At 42.3% G+C, this 21,450-nt stretch overlaps 1 protein-coding gene across 2 annotated transcripts in view; it reads left to right on the top strand.

Moving 5' to 3' along the window:
* Positions 1 to 3,472: 3,472 nt before the first annotated feature.
* The window catches only part of LOC110535524 (cyclic nucleotide-gated cation channel beta-3), a 34,084-nt gene continuing 16,106 nt past the window's right edge, over positions 3,473 to 21,450 (top strand). Inside the window, exons 1-11 of one of the 2 annotated variants that reach the window (XM_036935221.1) lie at positions 3,473 to 3,897; positions 4,543 to 4,597; positions 5,279 to 5,390; positions 12,697 to 12,857; positions 13,101 to 13,403; positions 13,642 to 13,850; positions 14,269 to 14,319; positions 14,493 to 14,579; positions 14,848 to 14,912; positions 17,023 to 17,145; positions 17,450 to 17,591. In XM_036935221.1, the coding sequence (XP_036791116.1) occupies positions 3,715 to 3,897; positions 4,543 to 4,597; positions 5,279 to 5,390; positions 12,697 to 12,857; positions 13,101 to 13,403; positions 13,642 to 13,850; positions 14,269 to 14,319; positions 14,493 to 14,579; positions 14,848 to 14,912; positions 17,023 to 17,145; positions 17,450 to 17,591 (1,491 nt within the window). In that variant the 5' untranslated portion in view covers positions 3,473 to 3,714. Of the gene's footprint in view, positions 3,898 to 4,539; positions 4,598 to 5,278; positions 5,391 to 12,696; positions 12,858 to 13,100; positions 13,404 to 13,641; positions 13,851 to 14,268; positions 14,320 to 14,492; positions 14,580 to 14,847; positions 14,913 to 17,022; positions 17,146 to 17,449; positions 17,592 to 21,450 lie in introns of both variants that reach the window. The other variant, XM_036935220.1, reaches the window with a different exon arrangement.

The raw sequence follows: 21,450 nt of genomic DNA on the forward strand, positions 1-21,450 counted from the left end.
CTGTGGCTTAGCATCTGCTTCATCTGACCACTTTCTTATTGACCGAGTGACTGGTGCTTCCTGCTAGTTAGTTTTTGCTTGTAAGCAGGAATCAGGAGGATAGAATTGTACAAGTCTCTGTGTGTGGAGTATTTTCATTTATTATGGATCCCTAATTAAGTCAGTTATACAATTTTGAAAACATTACAATACATTCCTTACAGAATTCAGAACACACTAAGTGTGTGCCCTCAGGCCCCTACTCCACTACCACATATCTACAATGCAACATCCATGTGGACATGTGTGTGTATAGTGTGCATGTGTCTGTGCCTATATTTGTATTACTTCACAGTTCCCGTTGTTCCATAAGGTGTATTTTTACCTGCTTTTAAAATCTGATTCTACTGCTTGCATCAGTTACCTGATGTGGAATAGAGTTCCATGTATTCATGGCTCTATGTAGGACTGTGCGCCTCCCATAGTGTGTTCTGGACTTGGGGACTTTGAAGAGACCTCTGGTGGCATGTCTTGTGGGGTATGCATGGGTGTCTGAGCTGTGTGCTAGTATTTTAAACAGACAACTCGGTAACTACAACTTGTCAACATCTATTATAAAAACAAGTAATGAGGAAGTCAATCTGTTCCACTTTGAGCCATGCGAGATTGACATGCATGTCATTAATGTTAGCTCTCTGTGTATTTTTGAGGGCCAGCCGTGCTGCCCTGTTCTGAGCCAACTGCAGTTTTACAAGTTCCTCTTTGTGGCACCTGACCACACAACTGAACAGTAGTCTAGGTGTGACAAAACCAGGGCCTGTAGGACCTGCCTTGTTGATAGTGTTGCTAAGAAGGCAAAGCAGCACTTTATTGTGGACAAACTTCTCCCTATCTTAGCTACTGTTGTATCAATATGTTTTGACCATGACAGTTTACAATCCAGGATAACTCCAAGCAGTTTAGTCACCTCAACTTGCTCAATTTCCACATTATTCATTAGAAAATGTAGTTGAGGTTTAGGGTTTAGTGAATGATTTGTCTCAAATACAATGCTTATAGTTTTGGAAATATTTAGGACTACTTCCTTGCTACCCATTCCGAAACTAACTGCAGCTATTTGTATGTGTTACAGTCATTTCAGTTGCTGTAGTAGCTGATGTGTATAGTGTTGAATCATCCGCGTACATAGACACACTCACTGCCTTACTCAAAACCAGTGGCATGTCGTTAGTAAAGATAGGCCCGTTGCTTTTTTCTAAACAGCTACCCTGGGGAATTCCTGCTTCTACCTGGATTATGTTTAAGAGGCTTTCATTAAATAACACCCACTGTGTTCTGTTAGACAGTAACTCTTCATCCACATTATAGCAGGGGGTGTAAAGCCATAACATATATGTTTTTCCAGCAGGACACTATGATCGATGATGTCAAAAGCTGCACTGAAGTCTAACAAGACAGCCCCCACAATAATTTTGTTTGTTTTTCCCTCTGGTTACACATTTAACATGCTGGTAGAAATGAGGTAAAACGGATTTGAGTTTCCCTGCATTAAAGTCCCTGGCCACTAGGAGCACCGCCTCTGGATGAGTGTTTTCCTGTTTGCTTATGGCCGTATACAGCTCATCGAGTGCGGTCTTAGTGTCAGCATCAGTTTGTGGTGGTATATAGACAGCTTCAAAAAATACAGATGTAAAATCTCTTGGTAAATAGTGTGGTCTACAGCTTATGATGCGAGACTCTACCTCAGGTGAGCAAAACCTCGAGACTTCCTTAGATTTTGTGCAGCAGCTGCTGTTTATAAATATACATAGACCGCCACCCCTTGTCTTACCAGAGGCCGATGTTCTATCCTGCCGAAAAAGCATAAACCCGCCAGCTGTATGTTATTCATGTCGTTGTTCAGCCACGACTTGGTGAAACATAAGATAACACAGTTTTTAATGTCCCGTTGGTAGGATATATACGTGATCGTAGTTTGTCTATTTTATTTTAGATTGATTGTACATTTGCTAATAGGACTGAAGGTAAAGGTAGATTACCCTCTCGGTGACGGATCCTTACAAGGTACCCGGACCTTCGTTTACGATATGTCCATCTCTTTCTCCTGCGAATGACTGGGATGAGGGCCTTTGTCGGGCGCCTGAAGTAAATCTTTCCCATCTGTCTCGTTGAAGAAAAAGTATTCCTCCAGTATGGGGTGAGTAATCACTGTCCTGTTATCTAGAAGCTCTTTTTCGGTCATAATACACGGTGGCAGAAACATTATGTACAAAATAAGTTACAAATATCGCGAAAAAACATACACAATAGCACAATTGGTTACAGGAGAGTAAAACGGCATCCATCTCCTTCAGCGCCACTCTTCCTATCATATGTCAACAAATTAATACATACCATACGAAACGTACCCTATCATACTAAAAGTAGTCTCTCGGATTTACATACAGAATAATATGAAATGCTCTGAGACCAAGTTGCAGCGAACCTTAAGTATTTTTCTTAAAACTGCATTGTTGGTTAAGGGCTTGTAAGTAAGCATTTCACTGTAAGGTCTACAGCTGTTGTATTTGGTGCATGTAACAAATACAGTTTGATTCGATTTGACCTCAGCAGTATTTTATGGCAGGTTCTTAGTTCTGAAACCAAAATTCAGTTGAGATGCTTGAACATGGAAGAAAACCCCGCATCCCTTCTAAAACTAAATGCAAAACAATGGCACATTTTATAATAGGCCTACTAAAGTAGCTTACATTACACTTACCGGTCTATGCAGAAGGCAAATAGTTGCCTATAAATTGTGGGCATACTATTGGCCGTAACTTGGTTTGAACTTTAAAAGATTTCTTCACTGTAGCATGTTGTATTTGTTTACCTGTGTCACATTCACCCAGGAGACACTAAAGTAATCCCCCCATTGGCACGTATAGTATAAATGGGGTTTAATTAAGTAAGTGATATCTAAGTTTATGGGCCAATTGACGCACCGAGCTCCAGTATGCCTGTCTGCCAGATCTTTATTTACTCTACTGAATGCCTGCCTGGCTGTGGACTATGTAATTGATGGTTCACAAGAAGAATGGACATTATCATAGCTGTGGAAAGTAGGGGTGCTGAAGGGTGCTGCAGCACGCCCTGAAAAAAAATCAGAATTAATAAAAAATACAAAAATTCACAAAAGTATTGCACTGGGCGTTTACTAGTCATTTATTAGTGGGTCAATATAGCAGTTTGTAGCGTGGGCGCAAAACAAATTCTGCATATATCATATCGTAGCCAATAGATATAGGCACATTAACTTAACCTCCGATGAAATACTCTGGGACAACTTCTTGAGTCTGGCAGATAGTCTGTATTGTACTTTCAGTGTTCAGAGATTATCCTGATTTCCCCCCCCCCCCCCCCCCCCCTCGGTGGTGACTTACAAAGCCAATTTGTTCTCATTATGATAGCTGGCAATGGACTTACACACCCTGCCAGGCCGGCCCCTAAAGTGGGGGCTGCTTGCCTCAGAGGAGGTTATTAGTGTGCTGTATTAGTGGGTCTAACAGCATCAGAGGCCTAATTCTATCAGAGGTCCGCAGGTTATGGGGACAGCAACCTAGAGGACTGTATAGCTGAGCATGACATAGAGAGACAGAGAGAGAAGAGAACAGGGAAAGGGAAAAGCTTGGAGGGGAACTCACTACCACCACCTCTGTCCACAGCAGAGTCTGTTGGCTACCCAGCTATACAGCCATGTTTGGCAAATTGAAGAGGATGTTTATCCCCCAACCTCCAGCAGCCCCGGTCTCTGCTCCAGCCTTGGCCTCTGCCTCAGCCGCGGCCTCTGCCCCAGCCGCGGTCCCTGCCCCAGCCGCGGACCCTGCCCCAGCCGCGGCCCCTATTCCAGCCCCGGCCCCAGCTCCTGCACCTGCTAAGGTAAGATACCACTGGTTCATCCCAATACTGTAGCAGCATTAGGCTGATCCACTGTGTTATGTGCAGCATACTAACAACATATTGTAGGCTAGTGTAGCTGAATGATTATCCCTGTCCAATGATGCTTGGACAAAGTAATGCTTATGTTAATAACGGTTATCATAAAATACATTTGTGCAATATTTGTTATCCTGTCTTTTTCATTTCTGTTTTCTCGTTACATTTTGTAAGGACCAACAATGTCTAACATTCAGAAATATCAAGCAACTTAATGTTGCATTATCATGTTTTTGCTATTAGATTTGCACTCTGGATTCCAATGCTTTGCTTGTAGCAATCAATTCTTCTCCATTCTCCATGTGTTTCTATTCTTCAGGCAAAAAAACTATTGAATCATGATTGTTGTTTTTTTCTTTCATTTGTCCCATATCAGTTGTTCATTACTTAAAGGCACATTCAAATTCATTGCATTAGGATTAGACCTTAATTTGAAACTGTCTATCACGAGTAGTGTTTTGTTGCTGAATGGTAGATCTACTCCCTCTGTTGGAAATTGTCTCCGAAATTAAAATGTCCTCTAATCACAATGACTTGAATAATGAAGATGAGAGTTTGACTTTGAGGCAATGTTACTCATCTCAGCAGGAACATAAGCCTGCAGATAAAGAAAATGGGGCCAAGAAAGAGGATAAACCAGCAGGTAAAGAGTCTGTTGGCTCATTCCTGCTGCTTCTCATTGCTTAGAGCTAGCTCCTGAATGTTTTGGATCATGTTTATGCTTGATTAAATATAGTTTGAGCTTTTCTACTGTCCTTGTAAGGCAAGCCGTTACTGACAAGGTACAAGCAAACAAAAACTTATTTCAAAATGTTGGTTGTTGTCCTGTATGTTTTACTTTACTGTGAGGCTGAGGTGGGGCATGTCTTGGCTGGTTAGCTATTGTAGTTGGATATAGACAGCTCAACTATCTGCTTATACTTTAAATGGAGCAGTGAGGTGAGCAAGAAGTTAAAGCTATTCAGGTCAATGGTCACATTGGTTCATCTGCATTAATGCATTAGCGTCCAGTCTGTTACTGTAGCAGATGGCCAAGATTCACAAGACTGGTCACAGAGAAACCCCCCCCCCCATGTCCCCCATCTCCTTTCTGTTGTGACCATGCAGGAAACTACTTAGGAAGCTCCTCACAAAGGCTCATACACCCCAAGATTTCATGTCTAGATGTTTCTGTGGCAGATTAAATAGTTGATAGTTATTTTATGGATTTATCTTATTAAATAAAGACATCAGAATGCCTCTTAGACCTGGTATATATTGTTTGTTTCTCTGTTTTTTCCTTGTACACCTTGATTGAAACTGCCATCCCCGCCGGTCTTCGCAGAGCCTGCACATAACCCAGCCCCGGCTTCAGCCACTTCTCCAGCATCTGCTGCGGCTCCAGCTGCAGCCCCAGCCGCTACCCCAGCCAACCCTGGCCAGGAGGAAGCAGAGGGGTAAGTGCAGTACCTTGTGTTCATTCTCCATTAGTCTCTCCCAACATTTAGAGCTGGAGATTTGGTTATGGCTTTGGTAACTCTCCATAGAAGGCTCTCTTCAACTTCCAACACTGGCACTTACTTACAGTATGTATAGTAAATATTGGTAACACCCTTAAGGAGAAGAGTGTGAGTGAAAGTAACCTACTCACCTTCTCTTGAACCACACAATGGGAGGTTGACCGAATTTGAACCCCTTCCAAAATGGCCACCTCCCAAGAGATCTTAACACCAAATCAGTATCAAATTAATAATCTAATCAAGGCTGACACAGAGAGTGGAGAAGATCTCTCAGTCCGTGTAAGAGACAAACACAGGCGTGATCTATAGGATCTATATCCCACAGCAAAGAAACATGCAGATTAAAGGAGAGAGAGAGGAGCTGAAACGAGATAAGAAGATTAGCTGATCGAAGCTCACCGGAGCTGCTTATGGTTAGCGAGGCTAAGAAACAAAATAAAATGAAAACAAATCCAGTATTAACGTCATGGTGATCCCTTTAGCCAAGGGGATCCCTTTAGTCATGTTGATGCAACTGCAGTTTGACTGTTCGTCAGTAGCTGAACAAATTAATTTGTAGATTTAGCCTACACTGTGTGATGACTGAGTGTGTTTTTGCAGAAAATTAAGGCCTATATAAAAATAGATATGGAACAATTTGGCTACAGGGGCAGTAGTAAAGTATGAATAGAGTTATGGTAAAAAAAAATAATAATACCATGGCTTTGCACACCAATATTGCTTGTTAAAGGGTAATCCACTCAAAAACGATTGTTTTGTATTTTTTTCATTATACCATTGTTCAGTCCTAAAATGTTTTGCATGTCAGCAGTCAAGTTTTCAAGAAATTGGACTTTCAAGAAGCATGTGGCAGTGACACTTGTTTCTTGAAAGTCCAATATCTTGAAAACTTGACTGCTGACACACAAAACATGTTGGGACTGTATCAACAGTGGACAAAGGAAAAATAACAAAATATCAGTTTTGGGTGTCATTTCACTTTAAAACCAAAACCAAAATGTTGCATTTTATACTGATCAAAAATATAAATACACAACAAGAGATCGCTATGTGCACAGGTAAGTTCAGGAATATTGTCTCTGTGTATTGAAACAGGTCAGATCAGGGATATTGCCTCTGCGTATTGAAACAGGTCAGATCAGGGAAATTGTCTCTGCGTATTGAAACAGGTAAGATCAGGGATATTGTCTCTGTGTATTGAAACAGGTCAGATCAGGGAAATTGTCTCTGCGTATTGAAACAGGTAAGATCAGGGATATTGTCTATGTGTATTGAAACAGGTCAGATCAGGGATATTGCCTCTGCATATTGAAACAGGTAAGATCAGGGATATTGTCTCTGTGTATTGAAACAGGTCAGATCAGGGAAATTGTCTCTGCGTATTGAAACAGGTCAGATCAGGGATATTGCCTCTGCATATTGAAACAGGTCAGATCAGGGATATTGTCTCTGCTTAATGAAACAGGTTGGTATTGTGGTGAAATGGAAGAGGAAAGACTATATAATTATTGTGACCTCGAAGAAATAGAGAATGCAACTCATTTGATCCTCTATTGCCCTTTCTACCATGATATACACTTGCTCTTATTCCAGAAAGCACACAAGATAAACCCTGGCATTATGTGGCGTCTACCATATGATTCTTCTCTTTGTGTCAGACTGGGTTCAAGTGACTTCTGTTTCTTTTTTCTGTATTTATTGGTCTGCATATGGTATGTATGTATATACAGTGGGGAGAACAAGTATTTGATACACTGCCGATTTTGCAGGTTTTCCTACTTACAAAGCATGTAGAGGTCTGTAATTTTTATCATAGGTACACTTCAACTGTGAGAGACGGAATCTAAAACAAAAATCGAGAAAATCACATTGTATGATTTTTAAGTAATTAATTAGCATTTTATTGCATGACATAAGTATTTGATCACCTACCAACCAGTAAGAATTCCGGCTCTCACAGACCTGTTAGTTTTTCTTTAAGAAGCCCTCCTGTTCTCCACTCATTAGCTGTATTAACTGCACCTGTTTGAACTCGTTACCTGTATAAAATACTCCAACCTCTCCACAATGGCCAAGACTAGAGAGCTGTGTAAGGACATCAGGGTTAAAATTGTAGACCTGCACAAGGCTGGGATGAGCTACAAGACAATAGGCAAGCAGCTGGTGAGAAAGCAACAACTGTTGGCGCAATTATTAGAAAATCGAAGCAGTTCAAGATGACGGTCAATCACCCTCGGTCTGGGGCTTCATGCAAGATCTCACCTCGTGGGGCATCAATGATCATGAGGAAGGTGAGGGATCAGCCCAGAACTACATGGCAGGACCTGGTCAATGACCTGAAGAGAGCTGGGACCACAGTCTCACAGAAAACCATTAGTAACACACTACGCCGTCATGGATTAAAATCCTGCAGCGCACGCAAGGTCCCCCTTCTCAAGCCAGCGCATGTCCAGGCCCGTCTGAAGTTTGCCAATGACCATCTGGATGATCCAGAGGAAGAATGGGATAAGGTCATGTGGTCTGATGAGACAAAAATATGGCTTTTTGGTCTAAACTCCACTCGCTGTGTTTGGAGGAAGAAGAAGGATGAGTACAACCCCAAGAACACCAACCCTACCGTGAAGCATGGAGGTGGAAACATCATTCTTTGGGGATGCTTTTCTGCAAAGGGGACAGGACGACTGCACCGTATTGAGGGGAGGATGGATGGGGCCATGTATCGCGAGATCTTGGCCAACAACCTCCTTCCCTCAGTAAGAGCATTGAAGATGGGTCATGGCTGGGTTTTCCAGCATGACAACAACCCGAAACACACAGCCAGGCAACTAAGGAGTGGCTCCGTAAGAAGCATCTCAAGGTCCTGGAGTGGCCTAGCCAGTCTCCAGACCTGAATCGAATAGAAAATCTTTGGAGGGAGCTGAAAGTCCGTATTGCCCAGCGACAGCCCCGAAACCTGAAGGATCTGGAGAAGGTCTGTATGGAGGAGTGGGCCAAAATCCCTGCTGCAGTGTGTGCAAACCTGGTCAAGAACTACAGGAAACGTATGATCTCTGTCATTGCAAACAGAGGTTTCTGTACCAATTATTAAGTTCTGCTTTTCTGATGTATCAAATACTTATGTCATGAAATATAATGCAAATGAATTACTTAAAAATCATACATGTGATTTTCTGGATTTTGTTTTAGATTCCGTCTCTCATAGTTGAAGTGTACCTATGATACAAATTACAGACCTCTACATGCTTTGTAAGTAGGAAAACCTGCAAATATCGGCAGTGTATCAAATACTTGTTCTCCCCACTGTATGTACATGTATGTATGTATGTATGTATGTATGTATGTATGTATGTATGTACAGTGTGTGTTCAGGGTGATGAGCTGTGTTGCTTTTACGCCAAACATAACGTTTTGCATTGTTGGCAAAAAGTTAAATTTTGGTTTCATCTGACCAGAGCACCTTCTTCCACATGTTTGGTGTGTCTCCCAGGTGGCTTGTGGCAAAGTTTAAACAACACTTTTTATGAATATCTTTAAGAAATGGCTTTCTTCTTGCCACTCTTCCATAAAGGCCAGATTTGTGCAATATACGACTGATTGTTGTCCTATGGACAGAGTCTCCCACCTCAGCTGTAGATCTCTGCAGTTCATCCAGAGTGATCATGGGCCTCTTGGCTGCATCTCTGATCAGTCTTCTCCTTGTATGAGCTGAAAGTTTAGAGGGACGGCCAGGTCTTGGTAGATTTGCAGTGGTCTGATACTCCTTCCATTTCAATATTATCGCTTGCACAGTGCTCCTTGGGATGTTTAAAGCTTGGGAAATCTTTTTGTATCCAAATCCGGCTTTAAACTTCTTCACAACAGTATCTCGGACTTAAATGGTGTGTTCCTTGTTCTTCATGATGCTCTCTGCGCTTTTAACGGACCTCTGAGACTATCACAGTGCAGGTGCATTTATACGGAGACTTGATTCCACACAGGTGGATTGTATTTATCATCATTAGTCATTTAGGTCAACATTGGATCATTCAGAGATCCTCACTGAACTTCTGGCGAGAGTTTGCTGCACTGAAAGTAAAGGGGCTGAATAATTTTGCACGCCCAATTTTTCCGTTTTTGATTTGTTAAAAAAGTTTGAAATATCCAATAAATGTCGTTCCACTTCATGATTGTGTCCCACTTGTTGTTGATTCTTCACAAAAAAATACAGTTTTATATCTTTATGTTTGAAGCCTGAAAAGTGTCAAAAGGTCGCAAAGTTCAAGGGGGCCGAAAACTTTCGCAAGGCACTGTATGTATATTATTGTACTGCTCTAGGGATGTAGTTATTGTTTGGATAACCTTATTTACTATTATGTATTGATGTACTGTATTTTTCTGTAATGCAGCGAATGCCGGAAGAAAAATTATCATTTAATTCCCATAGTGAATCATTGTAATGTTTGTTCATGTGTCAATTAATACCTTAAGGGATGGGTTGCCAATTGTTGATTTGACACAAAAATAAAATGTCCTTCATTTATTCATTCATGCAACAATTCCAGCCGCACCAATGTGTTGGAGGAAACACCTTACACCTGCGACCTGTGTGCACTGTGCCCGGCCCACCACAGGAGTTGCTAGTGCGCGATGAGACAAGGATATCCCTGCCGGCCAAACCCTCCCTAACCCGGACGACGCTGGGCCAATTGTGTGCCTCCCCATAGGCCTCCCAGTCGCGGCCGGCTGCTACAGAGCCTGGGCTCGAACCCAGAATCTCTAGTGGCACAGCTAGCACTGCGATGCAGTGCCTTAGACCACTGCGCCACTCGGGAAGCCCAGAACTGGGACATTTTCAGCTTCTAGGAATTATGTACAGATCCTTGTGACATGGGGCTGTGCATTATAATGCTGAAACATGAGGTGATGGTGGCAGATGAATGACATGACAATGGGCCTCAGGATCTCATCACGATATCTCTGTACATTCAAATTGCCATCAATGTAATGCCATTTGTGTTCGTTGTCCGTAGCTTATACCTGCCCATACCCTGACCCAGGGGTGGGCAACCTTTTGGCTCAATGGCCACATTGAGTTTTTGAAACCAAGTGAAGGGAGACATACTATATGCGTGACAAAACATGTGAAGCCTTTATTCATTTGCAAATTGACACGGAACTACTAGTGTACTGTAGGTGTACAAATGCTTGCGGAACAATTATACCCTTGCACCATCACTACCCTTGTTTTTAGTAAACAGATTTCACATTTTTCACAACATTTATATAATTTATAACTACAAAGACACAGTCAAAAACACACACAGATCCTTTACCCTTGTAAAGTACAATCTTAGTCACAATATGCAAACTTAAAAATGGATATACTGTACATTTCATGACTGGAGACATGCAACATGTAATAGCAGATGTGTAAAAAAACGATTCTCAAATTTGAGTGAAACATATGGAAAGGACATCCGTTTCATTTGGAAGGGTCTGTTTTTTAAAGCATATTAAGGCACAATTCTTATCTCCATCGTGAGCCATATTTACAGTTATCCAATCACCTCAGCCCAAATCTGACTGATTAGTTATTACCTGTATCCAAGATCATTGCTGGATCATGCTCACTGCATAACCATCACCATGAAAAAGCGTAATCCTTGCCTACCCCGGTCACGGTTATTCCAGTCTTAATATGAACAATGGGTCTGGTCACCACTCTTGGCATTGGCATCAAAGTCTGGTGTCATCATTGATGTAGAGATTCTCAGAACAGCTGACAAGTGGTCATTTGTTCAATTTGACCTGTGATGGGATTTGTTGTAATTCATGACCGAGAACATTTGTTCACACACGTGTGGACCTGAATGAAACAAGACTCCTTAGGACGTGTTTCATTCAGTGAGCCATCGCACTGGTCTATTGTTGCTGTTTTGTACTTCTCCTCCTCCAAAGCACTGTCACGTTGGATGTCGATGAGCTCCAATTGTGACAGGGGCATGAAACAAGCTTCAGCTCAGTCTCAATCTTGGTGAAGTCTGAGAAACGGTGGGAAAACTCAGCATGTAGGTCGATCAAAGTGCTACTGTAATGTCTCAGTGCGCCCCTGCTGCTCATTTGTCTGGAGAACAACAGAAGCATTGAATGCTTTCACGTTGGAATACAGTTCCTGCACAAGAGCACAATTTGCCTGCAGTTTCACATTTAGATTGTTCAGATGCCCAAATATGTCCACGCCGAAAGCAAAGTCGCCCAGCCAGTCTGTGTCTTTCAACTCGGACAAGTTGTCAGGAACATACCCATCTCCTCTGTTGAATATTGTTATGTTCATACAAATATTTAACACATTTTAAGTTTGCTGAAAATAAATGCAGTTGACAGTGAGAAGACGTTTATTTTTTTTGCTGAGTTTTATATATATATATTCTTCAGAATATTTCTTCCACTTTGACAGAGTATTTTGTGTAAATCATTGACAAAAAAATGACTTCAATCCATTTTAATCCCACTTTGTAACACAACAAAATGTGCAAAATGTCAAGGGGTGTGAATACTTTCTGAAGTCGCTGTAATTTAGAATGTTTACAAAAATAAAGCAATTTCATTGTTCTCATATTACTCTGTAGGCTACTGACCTATTCAAAGCTTCATCCGACATATCACCATACTGTACATCTGCCTGTAGTTATTGAAATCAACCTGCAGGGGGTTTGTTTGTTGTTATATAGTGGCGGGAGACAACTGCAGGCAAGGTTCTGACAGATTGGTGGCAAGGACACACACAGGAAACACCCACATCAAACCACACCCCCAAGCCAACTCATGGTAGGCACAGATAGAACAATGAGATCAGTTAATAACATCTTTTGCTTCTGTCATGGCCATCAGCATTTCTTGAGGAGCAAGCCAAAAAAACGAGGCCAAATCAACAGGTGCAGTTCCCTTTTAAAGCAGGGTGTAATGTGGTGTTTTTTCCAGCAGAGGGAACACTTTATTCGTTTATAGTGTTTCACCAACATATACAGTTGAAATTGAGCAAAACTGAGATAATGTCTGAGGTCCCAGATCTGTTTGTGCTCTGGCATGAGTTGGCACAAAATGACTGCCACTCAAAACAAAAACATGAGACAGTATTGACAGTATTGACACAGTTAACTTCCTGAAAGAGTTGTATTTTTAAATAATTCTGCAATAAGGGCAATGTAAATCGGGATCAGTAATGGTGAAACACACTGTCAAGTGATTTTATTTTCCTTTCCAGAGAAGAAGTTCCCCCTCCTCCACCACCTCCTATAGTGGTAAATAGGTACTCTGATGATCAGCTCCGGGTCATAGTGAAGAGGATGAGAGAGAGAACAGAAATATACAGAGAGAAGCTCATAGACCCACACGCATCCTCACCTGAATTCAGCCCTCCAGTCAGTAAGTTTCCACACTCAAGGTAGTCATAAGAAATCAAGTGGATTCATTGGGAGTCATAAGGGATTCAAATACACAGAGGATACACATATTTAGTTTGTTCTTTATTTAGTTGTACCCTGATAACCTGTTAGATATTTGACACAAAACGGTGCTGAAGCTATCTGACTCCTTAGCTATATTTGTGGACTATGGGTTTTCATAGGATGTAACTTTGTAATGTTTGAATCCTTTATTCTACTCAAGCTCCCATTTATCGAAAAAAGGATTATGAAATATTAATGAACGAGAGGCTAATAAAAGAAGAGCAAGATAGGATAAAGAAAGAAGGGGAAGACTTAAAAAAGAAAGAGGAGGCAGAGAAGAAAAAGCAGGAGATGGCGGAGAAGAAAGCGGCAGAGCAAAAAGCGAAAGATGAAGCAAAAGCATCGGAGCCTGTGGTCAAACCAACTGTTGGCCAGGAAGTTGCCGCCTTCCTTGACAGGAGGCTAAAACCTATCGAGGATGCGATGGACTCAGTGCTGCCATCCACCATCGATCCATTCTCAGGTACGTACTGTATGATGATGATGATGATGTATTGCATGTATGTTACTTTTCAGTGTTTAATGCAGTAATAGTAAAGAGTTTGGATTCGGGCCTTGCAACTACTTGCACCGAAGCTTTTTACATTGATTCATTATCTATCTCACTCTGTCCCCCTCTCTTGTTCTCTCTCTCTCTCTCTCTCCCTCCATCCTGTCTCTCTCTCTCCTCATACGTTCTCCCTTTCCTCCTCTCTCTGTAGATCACACGTACATCGCGTGGCTCACTCTGGTGACTCTGGCCTTCAACTACAACACCTGGTTCATGACGGCTCGTCTGTGTTTCCCCTACCACACCCCGGAGTGGATCCCTTACTGGATAACCATGGACCTTGTGGCTGATTTCATCTATCTCATTGACTCAATCTTCTTCCAGGCCCGCAAGCAGTTCGTCAAAGGAGGGGACATCATTGTAAGTCCCTCAGCTCTCCCTCTTTCTCCAGAGGAAGTAGGGCTCCTACTGTCCTTAAACTATGAGGGCATTTTGTGAGTGTTACAGTTTGAACACTTGTGAACAATTAAATATGAAAAATAAAATGGCCAAGATGACAATTCCAACTCAATTTAAGCATACCTGCATTGCATACGTTTTGCAGCAGGGTATAAATGTCAGTCTTCTCCCATAGTCCAATGACATCTCATAATTATATGTTAATATAATTATGAGATAGACCAGATAGACTTCCCCACACAGGTAGACTCTTTCAGTCTTCCGGTATTCAAAATGAGACTTGTGTGCAGTGGACTGGCAGTAGTTGTGTAAACAGGTATTCTACATTAACATTGCTAAGGTAGATGTGATTTCATCTTTTTAATGTTCTGTCTTTCAGAAAGACAGGATTATAACCAAAGCGTACTACAGAAACTCTGAGAGATTTAAGGTACTTCAAAGATATAATTGTTTCTTATATAAACTGCAGATCATTTTTCATGGCTTTAACACAAACATCTAACATCTATGTATTTGATTAAAAAACTTTTTTTTTTCTGTATGTCTTCAAGGCAGGGGCTTCAGAGTTACCACCTCCTGTAACTTATTTGTCTCTTTTCTCAGATGGACATGATAGCAATGGCACCCATAGACTTGCTATGCTTCCATTTCGGGTACAAATCCATCTTCAGATTCAATCGAATGATAAAGGTAAAGCATTGTCTGTTATGGTCAACTTATGCAAACTCATCTTATGCTGAAACAAGCATGACTCAACTGTTAACACTGATTCTACTGTTTTATGTTTGCTACTTTTTGATTTTATTTGACAATTTAAAATGCTTAAAATGTGCAACCCCGCAACAGATACATATACCAAATCCAGTCGAGGATAAAACACAATAACCTAAAAAGACTTTCATTGCGGTCCTCTTTTTTTATGCTACTTTTGGGGTGTTGATTTTGAGGTCTTCTTTAGGTGGACACATTCTTTGAGTTCAGTGATCGTCTGGAGAGCCTCATGTCCAAGGCCTACATTTGGAGGTATGTCACTAACTTTACAACTTAAGTATGCCTATGTTTTGCCTAGAATCAATCCTTTATACTGTACCAACTCCAAATATGATGAAATCCGACATGACTGTCAATCAAACAACCAATCAATCAAATACAGTACATTTCTATATTCATTTTTACAGCAACATTTACAGTACCAGTCAAAAGTTGGGACACAACTACTCATTCAAGGGTTTATCTTTGTCTTTACTATTTTCTACATTGTAGAATAATAGTGAAGACATCAAAACTATGAAATAACACATATGGAATCGTGTAGTAACCAAAAAAGTGTTAAAACAAATCTAAATATATTTTATATTTGAGATTCTTCGAAGTAGACACCCTTTGCCTTGATGGCAGCTCTGCACACTCTTGGAATTATCTCAACCAGCGTCATGAGGTAGTCACCTGGAATGCATTTCAATTAACATGTGTGGCTCTTCAAGTGCAGTCGCAAAAACCATCAAGCGCTATGATGAAACTGGCTCTCATGAGAACCGCCATAGGAAAGGAAGACCCAGATTTACCTCTACTACAGAGGATAAGTTCGTTAGAGTTAACTGCACCTCAGATTTCAGCCCAAATAAATGCTTCAGAGTTCAAGTACAGTGCCTTGCGAAAGTATTCGGCCCCCTTGAACTTTGCGACCTTTTTATATCTTTATGTATGAAGCCTGAAATGTGGAAAAAGGTCGCAAAGTTCAAGGGGGCCGAATACTTTCGCAAGGCACTGTAACACACACATCTCAACATCCACTGTTCAGAGGAGACTGCGTGAATCAGGCCTTCCTGGTTGAATTGCCAAGTAACACAAGCAATGGACATTAGACTGGTGGAAATCTGTCCCTTGGTCTGATGAGTCCACATTTTTGGTTCCAACTGCCGTGTATTTTTGAGACGCAGAGTTGGTGAATGGATGATCTCCGCATGTGTGGTTCTCACCGTGAAGCATGGAGGAGGAGGTGTGATGGTGTGGGGGTGCTTTGCTGGTGACACTGTCAGTGATTTATTTAGAATTCAAAGTACACTTAACCAGCATGGCTTCCACAGCATTCTGCAGCGATACACCATCGCATCTGGTTTGCGCTTAGTGGGACTATCATTTGTTTTTCAACAGGACAAGGACCCAACACACCTCTAAGATGTGTAAGGGCTATTTTTCCAAGAAGGAGAGTGATGGAGTGCTGCATCAGATGACCTGGCCTCCACAATCACCCAACCTCGACCCAATTGAGATGGTTTGGGATGAGTTGGACTGCGGAGTGAACTAAAAAACAGTCAACAACTGCTCAGCATATGTGGGTACTCCTTCAAGACCGTTGGAAAAACATTCCTCATGAAGCCGGTTGAGAGAATGCCTAGAGTGTGCAAAGCTGTCATCAAGGCAAAGGGTGGCTACTTTGAAAAATCTCAAATATAACATACACTACTGTTCAAAAGTTTGGGGTCACTTAGAAATGTCCTTGTTTTTGAAAGAAAAGCATTTTTTTTGTCCATTCAAATAACATCAAATTGATCAGAAATACAGTGTAGACATTGTTAATGTTGTAATCAGCACAACAGTTTTCAGCTGTGCTAACATCATTTATTTATTAATGATCAATAAGACTTTTAAAATGATCAACTTGGATTAGCTAACAACGTGCCGTTGGAACAGAGGAGTGATGGTTGCTGATAATGGGCCTCTGTACACCTATATAGATATTTAATTGAAAATCAGCCGCTTCCAGCTACAGGACAGTACAATAGTCATTTACAACATTAACAATGTCTACACTGTATTTCTGATCAATTTGATGTTATTTAAAATGGACAGAAAATGTTGTTTTCTTTCAAAAACAAGAAAATAACATATTTTCTTTCAAAAACATTTCTAAGTGACCTCAAACTGTTGAATGGTGGTGTATATTTTCATTTGTTTAACCCTATGTTGGTTACTACATGATCCCATACGTGTTCATAGTTGAAGTCTTCACTGTTATCTACAATGTAAAAATAGTAAAAATAAAGAAAAACCCTTGAATGAGTATGTGTGTTCTAACTTTTGACTAGTACTGTATCTTGAAGTGCTATACCCTTGCTTGCTGTGTTACAAGAGTGGTCCGCACCATTGGCTACCTGCTCTTCATGCTCCACCTCAACGCCTGCGCCTACTATGTGGCCTCGGCCTACCAGGGCATCGGCAAGACCACATGGGTCTACACTGGCAAAGGCAGCGCGTATGTACATTACACCAACTCAATTGTATATCTCCCGTTGTCAGTGCACACCTATGCAGAGGTCAAGTTATTGTTCAATTTTAGTTACTGCATGACCGTATCTTCTGTATAACATTAGTCATTTGCAGCTTGTTCATTTGTCATGTACTTGTGCACTGTATATCCATGTCAATATTGTAAGGAAGTACTGTTCTAAAGCCATGCATGTTACTTGTAGTTGATTATCTATATACATAATTTAGACATACAGGACTATGTATACATTTTTTGTCTATTTGGACTGCCTTATGTGTTTTTTTTTTAGTTACCTGAGCAGTTTCTTCTATGCGGAGAAATCCCTGCTGATGATCGCAGAGTTGCCATTTCCCGACACCTTATTCGGCCAGTTGTTTCAGATGGCCAACTATTTTTTCGGCGCCTTCTTTTTGTCCATCTTTCTTGGCCAGGTAGTCCTCTAAGTGTGCTTCATTTTTGTCACATTTTTGTCTTTTATTTTGTTTTGGTGTTTGACAATTTCCTTTTTTCTACAATTCTTGATTTTTTTGGTGCAGTTTTTCTCTTCAAAAAAAGGATCCCCCCCCCCAAACAATTTGAACACTTTTCCCATCTCAGGTCATAACCTTTGATCCAGTGCCAGGGAGGTCAAAAACACACAACCAAATGACCTAGCTACTGCGGAGCAGAGAGACTAGCACCCCTCCTAACGCCACCCCCTCTCCACACACAGATATCTGTCTAATATCCCACTCCTCTCTACAGGTACTTGCGTTGTTACTATTACGCAGTCCGCAGTCTGATCAACATCGGTGGTCTTCCAGAGCCCCACACAGTCTTTGAGATTACCTTTCAGTTGTCAAACTTTTTCGTGGGTGTCTTCGTGTTCTCCAGTTTGATTGGACAGGTAACAGGAAGAGACATAGTCAGATAGATCTCCCATTGGCTTTCCCATCTAGGATATAGAGCTCCTATTGACATAATCAAAGCCCCCCATTACCCCGATTCATCTGGAAACCTTAACCTTAGCAGTGTTTCTTACATCACAACCTAGTCTCTGTCTTTGTCATAGCATAGATGTCGTAGAGAATAACTGGGTGGGCGGTTCTCTTTCAATTATTAGTTTCAATATCTCACATGTGGAATTTACCTGAATCTCAACAGCAGGTTTTTCAGTTCTCATCTTCTGTGTTGGGTGACTTTACCAAAAGGAATGTTTTCGTTTCGGGTAAGAATTTGCTTTTCTACTTTTTCTTCCCTTTGTCTCCTGTGGTACACGGCAAGCTACTGAGACTTGGCTAGCTTAGCTGCAAGGCTTAGCTAACCTGGCTAGCGCGCTGCAAGTCTAGCTAGCTTTTTTTAGGTCGAGAGACATGCTTTTGTTCGTCGCAAGTCCAACAAAGCGCTAGCTTCCTTTGGCTAACATTGTGCTAACGTGCTAAGTTACTAGCACATCAGGCGAATGGTAGCTACGTTCACATTGTTAAATGATTAGCTTTCTCCGGCTAGTACTGTGCTAACTAGCCAGGCTATTAGCCCACGTGGTGAACGCTAGTTTAGTTTCACTTTATTCTCGGATTAGCTGTTTTTTTGGCACCATGGAGCCTGCCAGGCCCGGCCACTGCCCCAGCACATCTATGTCCATGCAGTTTAACCATATCATGCTGTCTGCCTGGGTCCTGAACCCACGGGGGTGGCAGTGCAGAGAGGGACTGGAACGACGGGAGGAAACTCCCCTCTCGAACTGTTCCAGGCAAGCAACTCCTCTCATCCATCCCAGCTTGTGTGACGGAAGCCAAACGTAACTAGGACAAACCCTTGACCGACAAGTTCCAAACCTGACTTTTTGCCAACTGGTGGTCGAGCCCTCAACGGTCAACCACCTCAACCCCAGTGCCTCGTCACTGAAAGGCACTTCCTTCTGTGGTAAGATGGACACATTTTTTGCATTTATCTGCCAAAAAGTTTACGTGTTCTGTACAAGCATTAAAAGTTTTTCCTTACTGCTTGCCTACCAATCCAATATGATGCTGGAGATGCATAATCTTTTAGCAAATCTAACCCAGACTTTTGCGATGAGATCTGTGTCGTCACAGACCTCTACCTCAGATCCTCCAGAGGCACCATTCAAGGCTGTGGCTGTGCCATGAGCCTTGCAGTGGTGGGGTGGAGAGCCTTGTGGCTCAACTTTTCCAGCCTGTTGGACAAAGCGAAAGCACATTTCCTTGACCCTCCTGTCAAGCCATCCCACAGACCTGGGAACTGTGGCTACCCGGCCTACCCTCCCCGAGCCAAGGCTTCACGGCAGGGAGAGGGCAATTAGCTGAATCCCCCAGCAACGCAGCAGAGACCGAACCCACAATTCTGGTCCCCAAACAGGGGTTGACAGTGGGGAAAATCAAGGACCCACCCAGCTGATATTTTCCCTATATGCGGGAAGGGGTACACCCCCTGCAGCAGAGAGGGGCAGCCAGCAGTTCACCTCTGTGCTCCTGGAGCCCATGTCCTTGCATTCGCTCTCAAGGAAGATGAGGGGAATCCACTCTACCTCTGAATGCCCTCTCTGACACGACTCCCCCCCCTCGACTCTCGTTCAAGCAGCTGGGGCAGGACAGCAAATTGGCAGTCGCGACCAACCACTGTCCCTATGTTCCATTGTGTCAACACTGCCCTTGTCAATAAAAAAGTATCTGCTGTATCCAGGTGTCATACCAAGGACACAGAGCAAAAATTGTGAGAGTCTACTGACCTGTGGGCTACTCGCCACAAGAGCAGGGAACTGGCGCGCATGCGCAGTCCAGCCCTGGGTCTGGTCCATGGTGACAAAGGGGTACAGACTGCAGTGTCGTGTCTTTGGCATCATTAAACTGAAGACTTATTTATCAAATAACTCTGTAATTATTATTACGCGATTAAACTGATTAATCATGTAACTGTAATTAACTAGGAAGTTGGGGCACCAAGGAAAATATTCAGATTATAAAGTTATAATTTTCCTAATATAACTTTCAGATATTAATATCTGATCACTTAGTCTTCTGATTAATGAAGTCTCCTTTACCTCACGTTAGTCTCATTCCAAACGTCGTAAATTGTTGGTTATCTGCACAAACCCTGTCTTCACTATGAGTCATCCATACATCAATTGTCTTAAATAATTTATTTACTAACTAAGTAATTCACAGAAATGCATAAACAAACAGTAGATAGTTACAAGGAAATGATAACGGAGTTTCCCTAGTGGGCTAAACCGGCATCGCGGCTTGGTGTACAAAAGGGAAGTGGGGGTCAACTGAGATGAGACACTGAAAAGTTGATAATTATTACAATTAAAATGCTAATCCTTTGCACATGAATGCTCACTGATTCGGGAACAATTGTAATCAATATATATTTACGTTCAGTGTGTCGTCGGGATCTCTGTTGAAAAGTTTGTTTCTGTTAGAGAGAGAGCGGACCAACTCTCCATCTGTCGTGGTTAGAATGTATATGTTACGGTGCGTGAATGAGGACCCAAAAGCGAATTAACGTAAACAGAGCTTCTTTAATAACAAAACATACGTAGGCTCAGATGGACCGGCAGATTCCGACAGGACAGGACAAGGTTGCAGCAAACATGACGATAGTCTGGTTCAGGCATGAATAACACAAACAATAATCCGACAAAGACAGGAGCAAAAACAGAGAGAGATATAGAGGACTAATCAGAGGGAAAAAGGGAACAGGTGGGAAAAGGGGTGACGAGGTAGTTAGGAGGAGACAAGGAACAGCTGGGGGAAAGAGGGGGAGAAAAGGTAACCTAATAACGACCAGCAGAGGGAGACAGGGTGAAGGGAAAGGACAGAAACAAGACACAACATGACAGTACCCCCCCACTCACCGAGCGCCTCCTGGCGCACTCGAGGAGGAAACCTGGCGGCAACGGAGGAAATCCTCGATCAGCGCACGGTCCAGCACGTCCCGAGAGGGAACCCAACTCCTCTCCTCAGGACCGTACCCCTCCCAATCAACTAGGTACTGATGACCACGGCCCCGAGGACGCATGTCCAGAATCCTACGGACCCTGTAGATGGGTGCGCCCTCGACAAGGATGGGGGGGGGGGGGGGAAGACGAGCGGGGGCGCGAAGAACGGGCTTGATACAGGAGACATGGAAGACCGGGTGGACGCGACGAAGATATCGCGGAAGAAGAAGTCGAACTGCGACAGGATTAATGATCTGGGAAATACGGAACGGACCAATGAACCGCGGGGTCAACTTGCGAGAAGCGGTCTTAAGGGGAAGGTTCTGAGTGGAGAGCCAAACTCTCTG

Source organism: Oncorhynchus mykiss, chromosome 11 (genome assembly GCF_013265735.2).
Source record: "Oncorhynchus mykiss isolate Arlee chromosome 11, USDA_OmykA_1.1, whole genome shotgun sequence".
Lineage (NCBI taxonomy): Eukaryota > Metazoa > Chordata > Actinopteri > Salmoniformes > Salmonidae > Oncorhynchus > Oncorhynchus mykiss.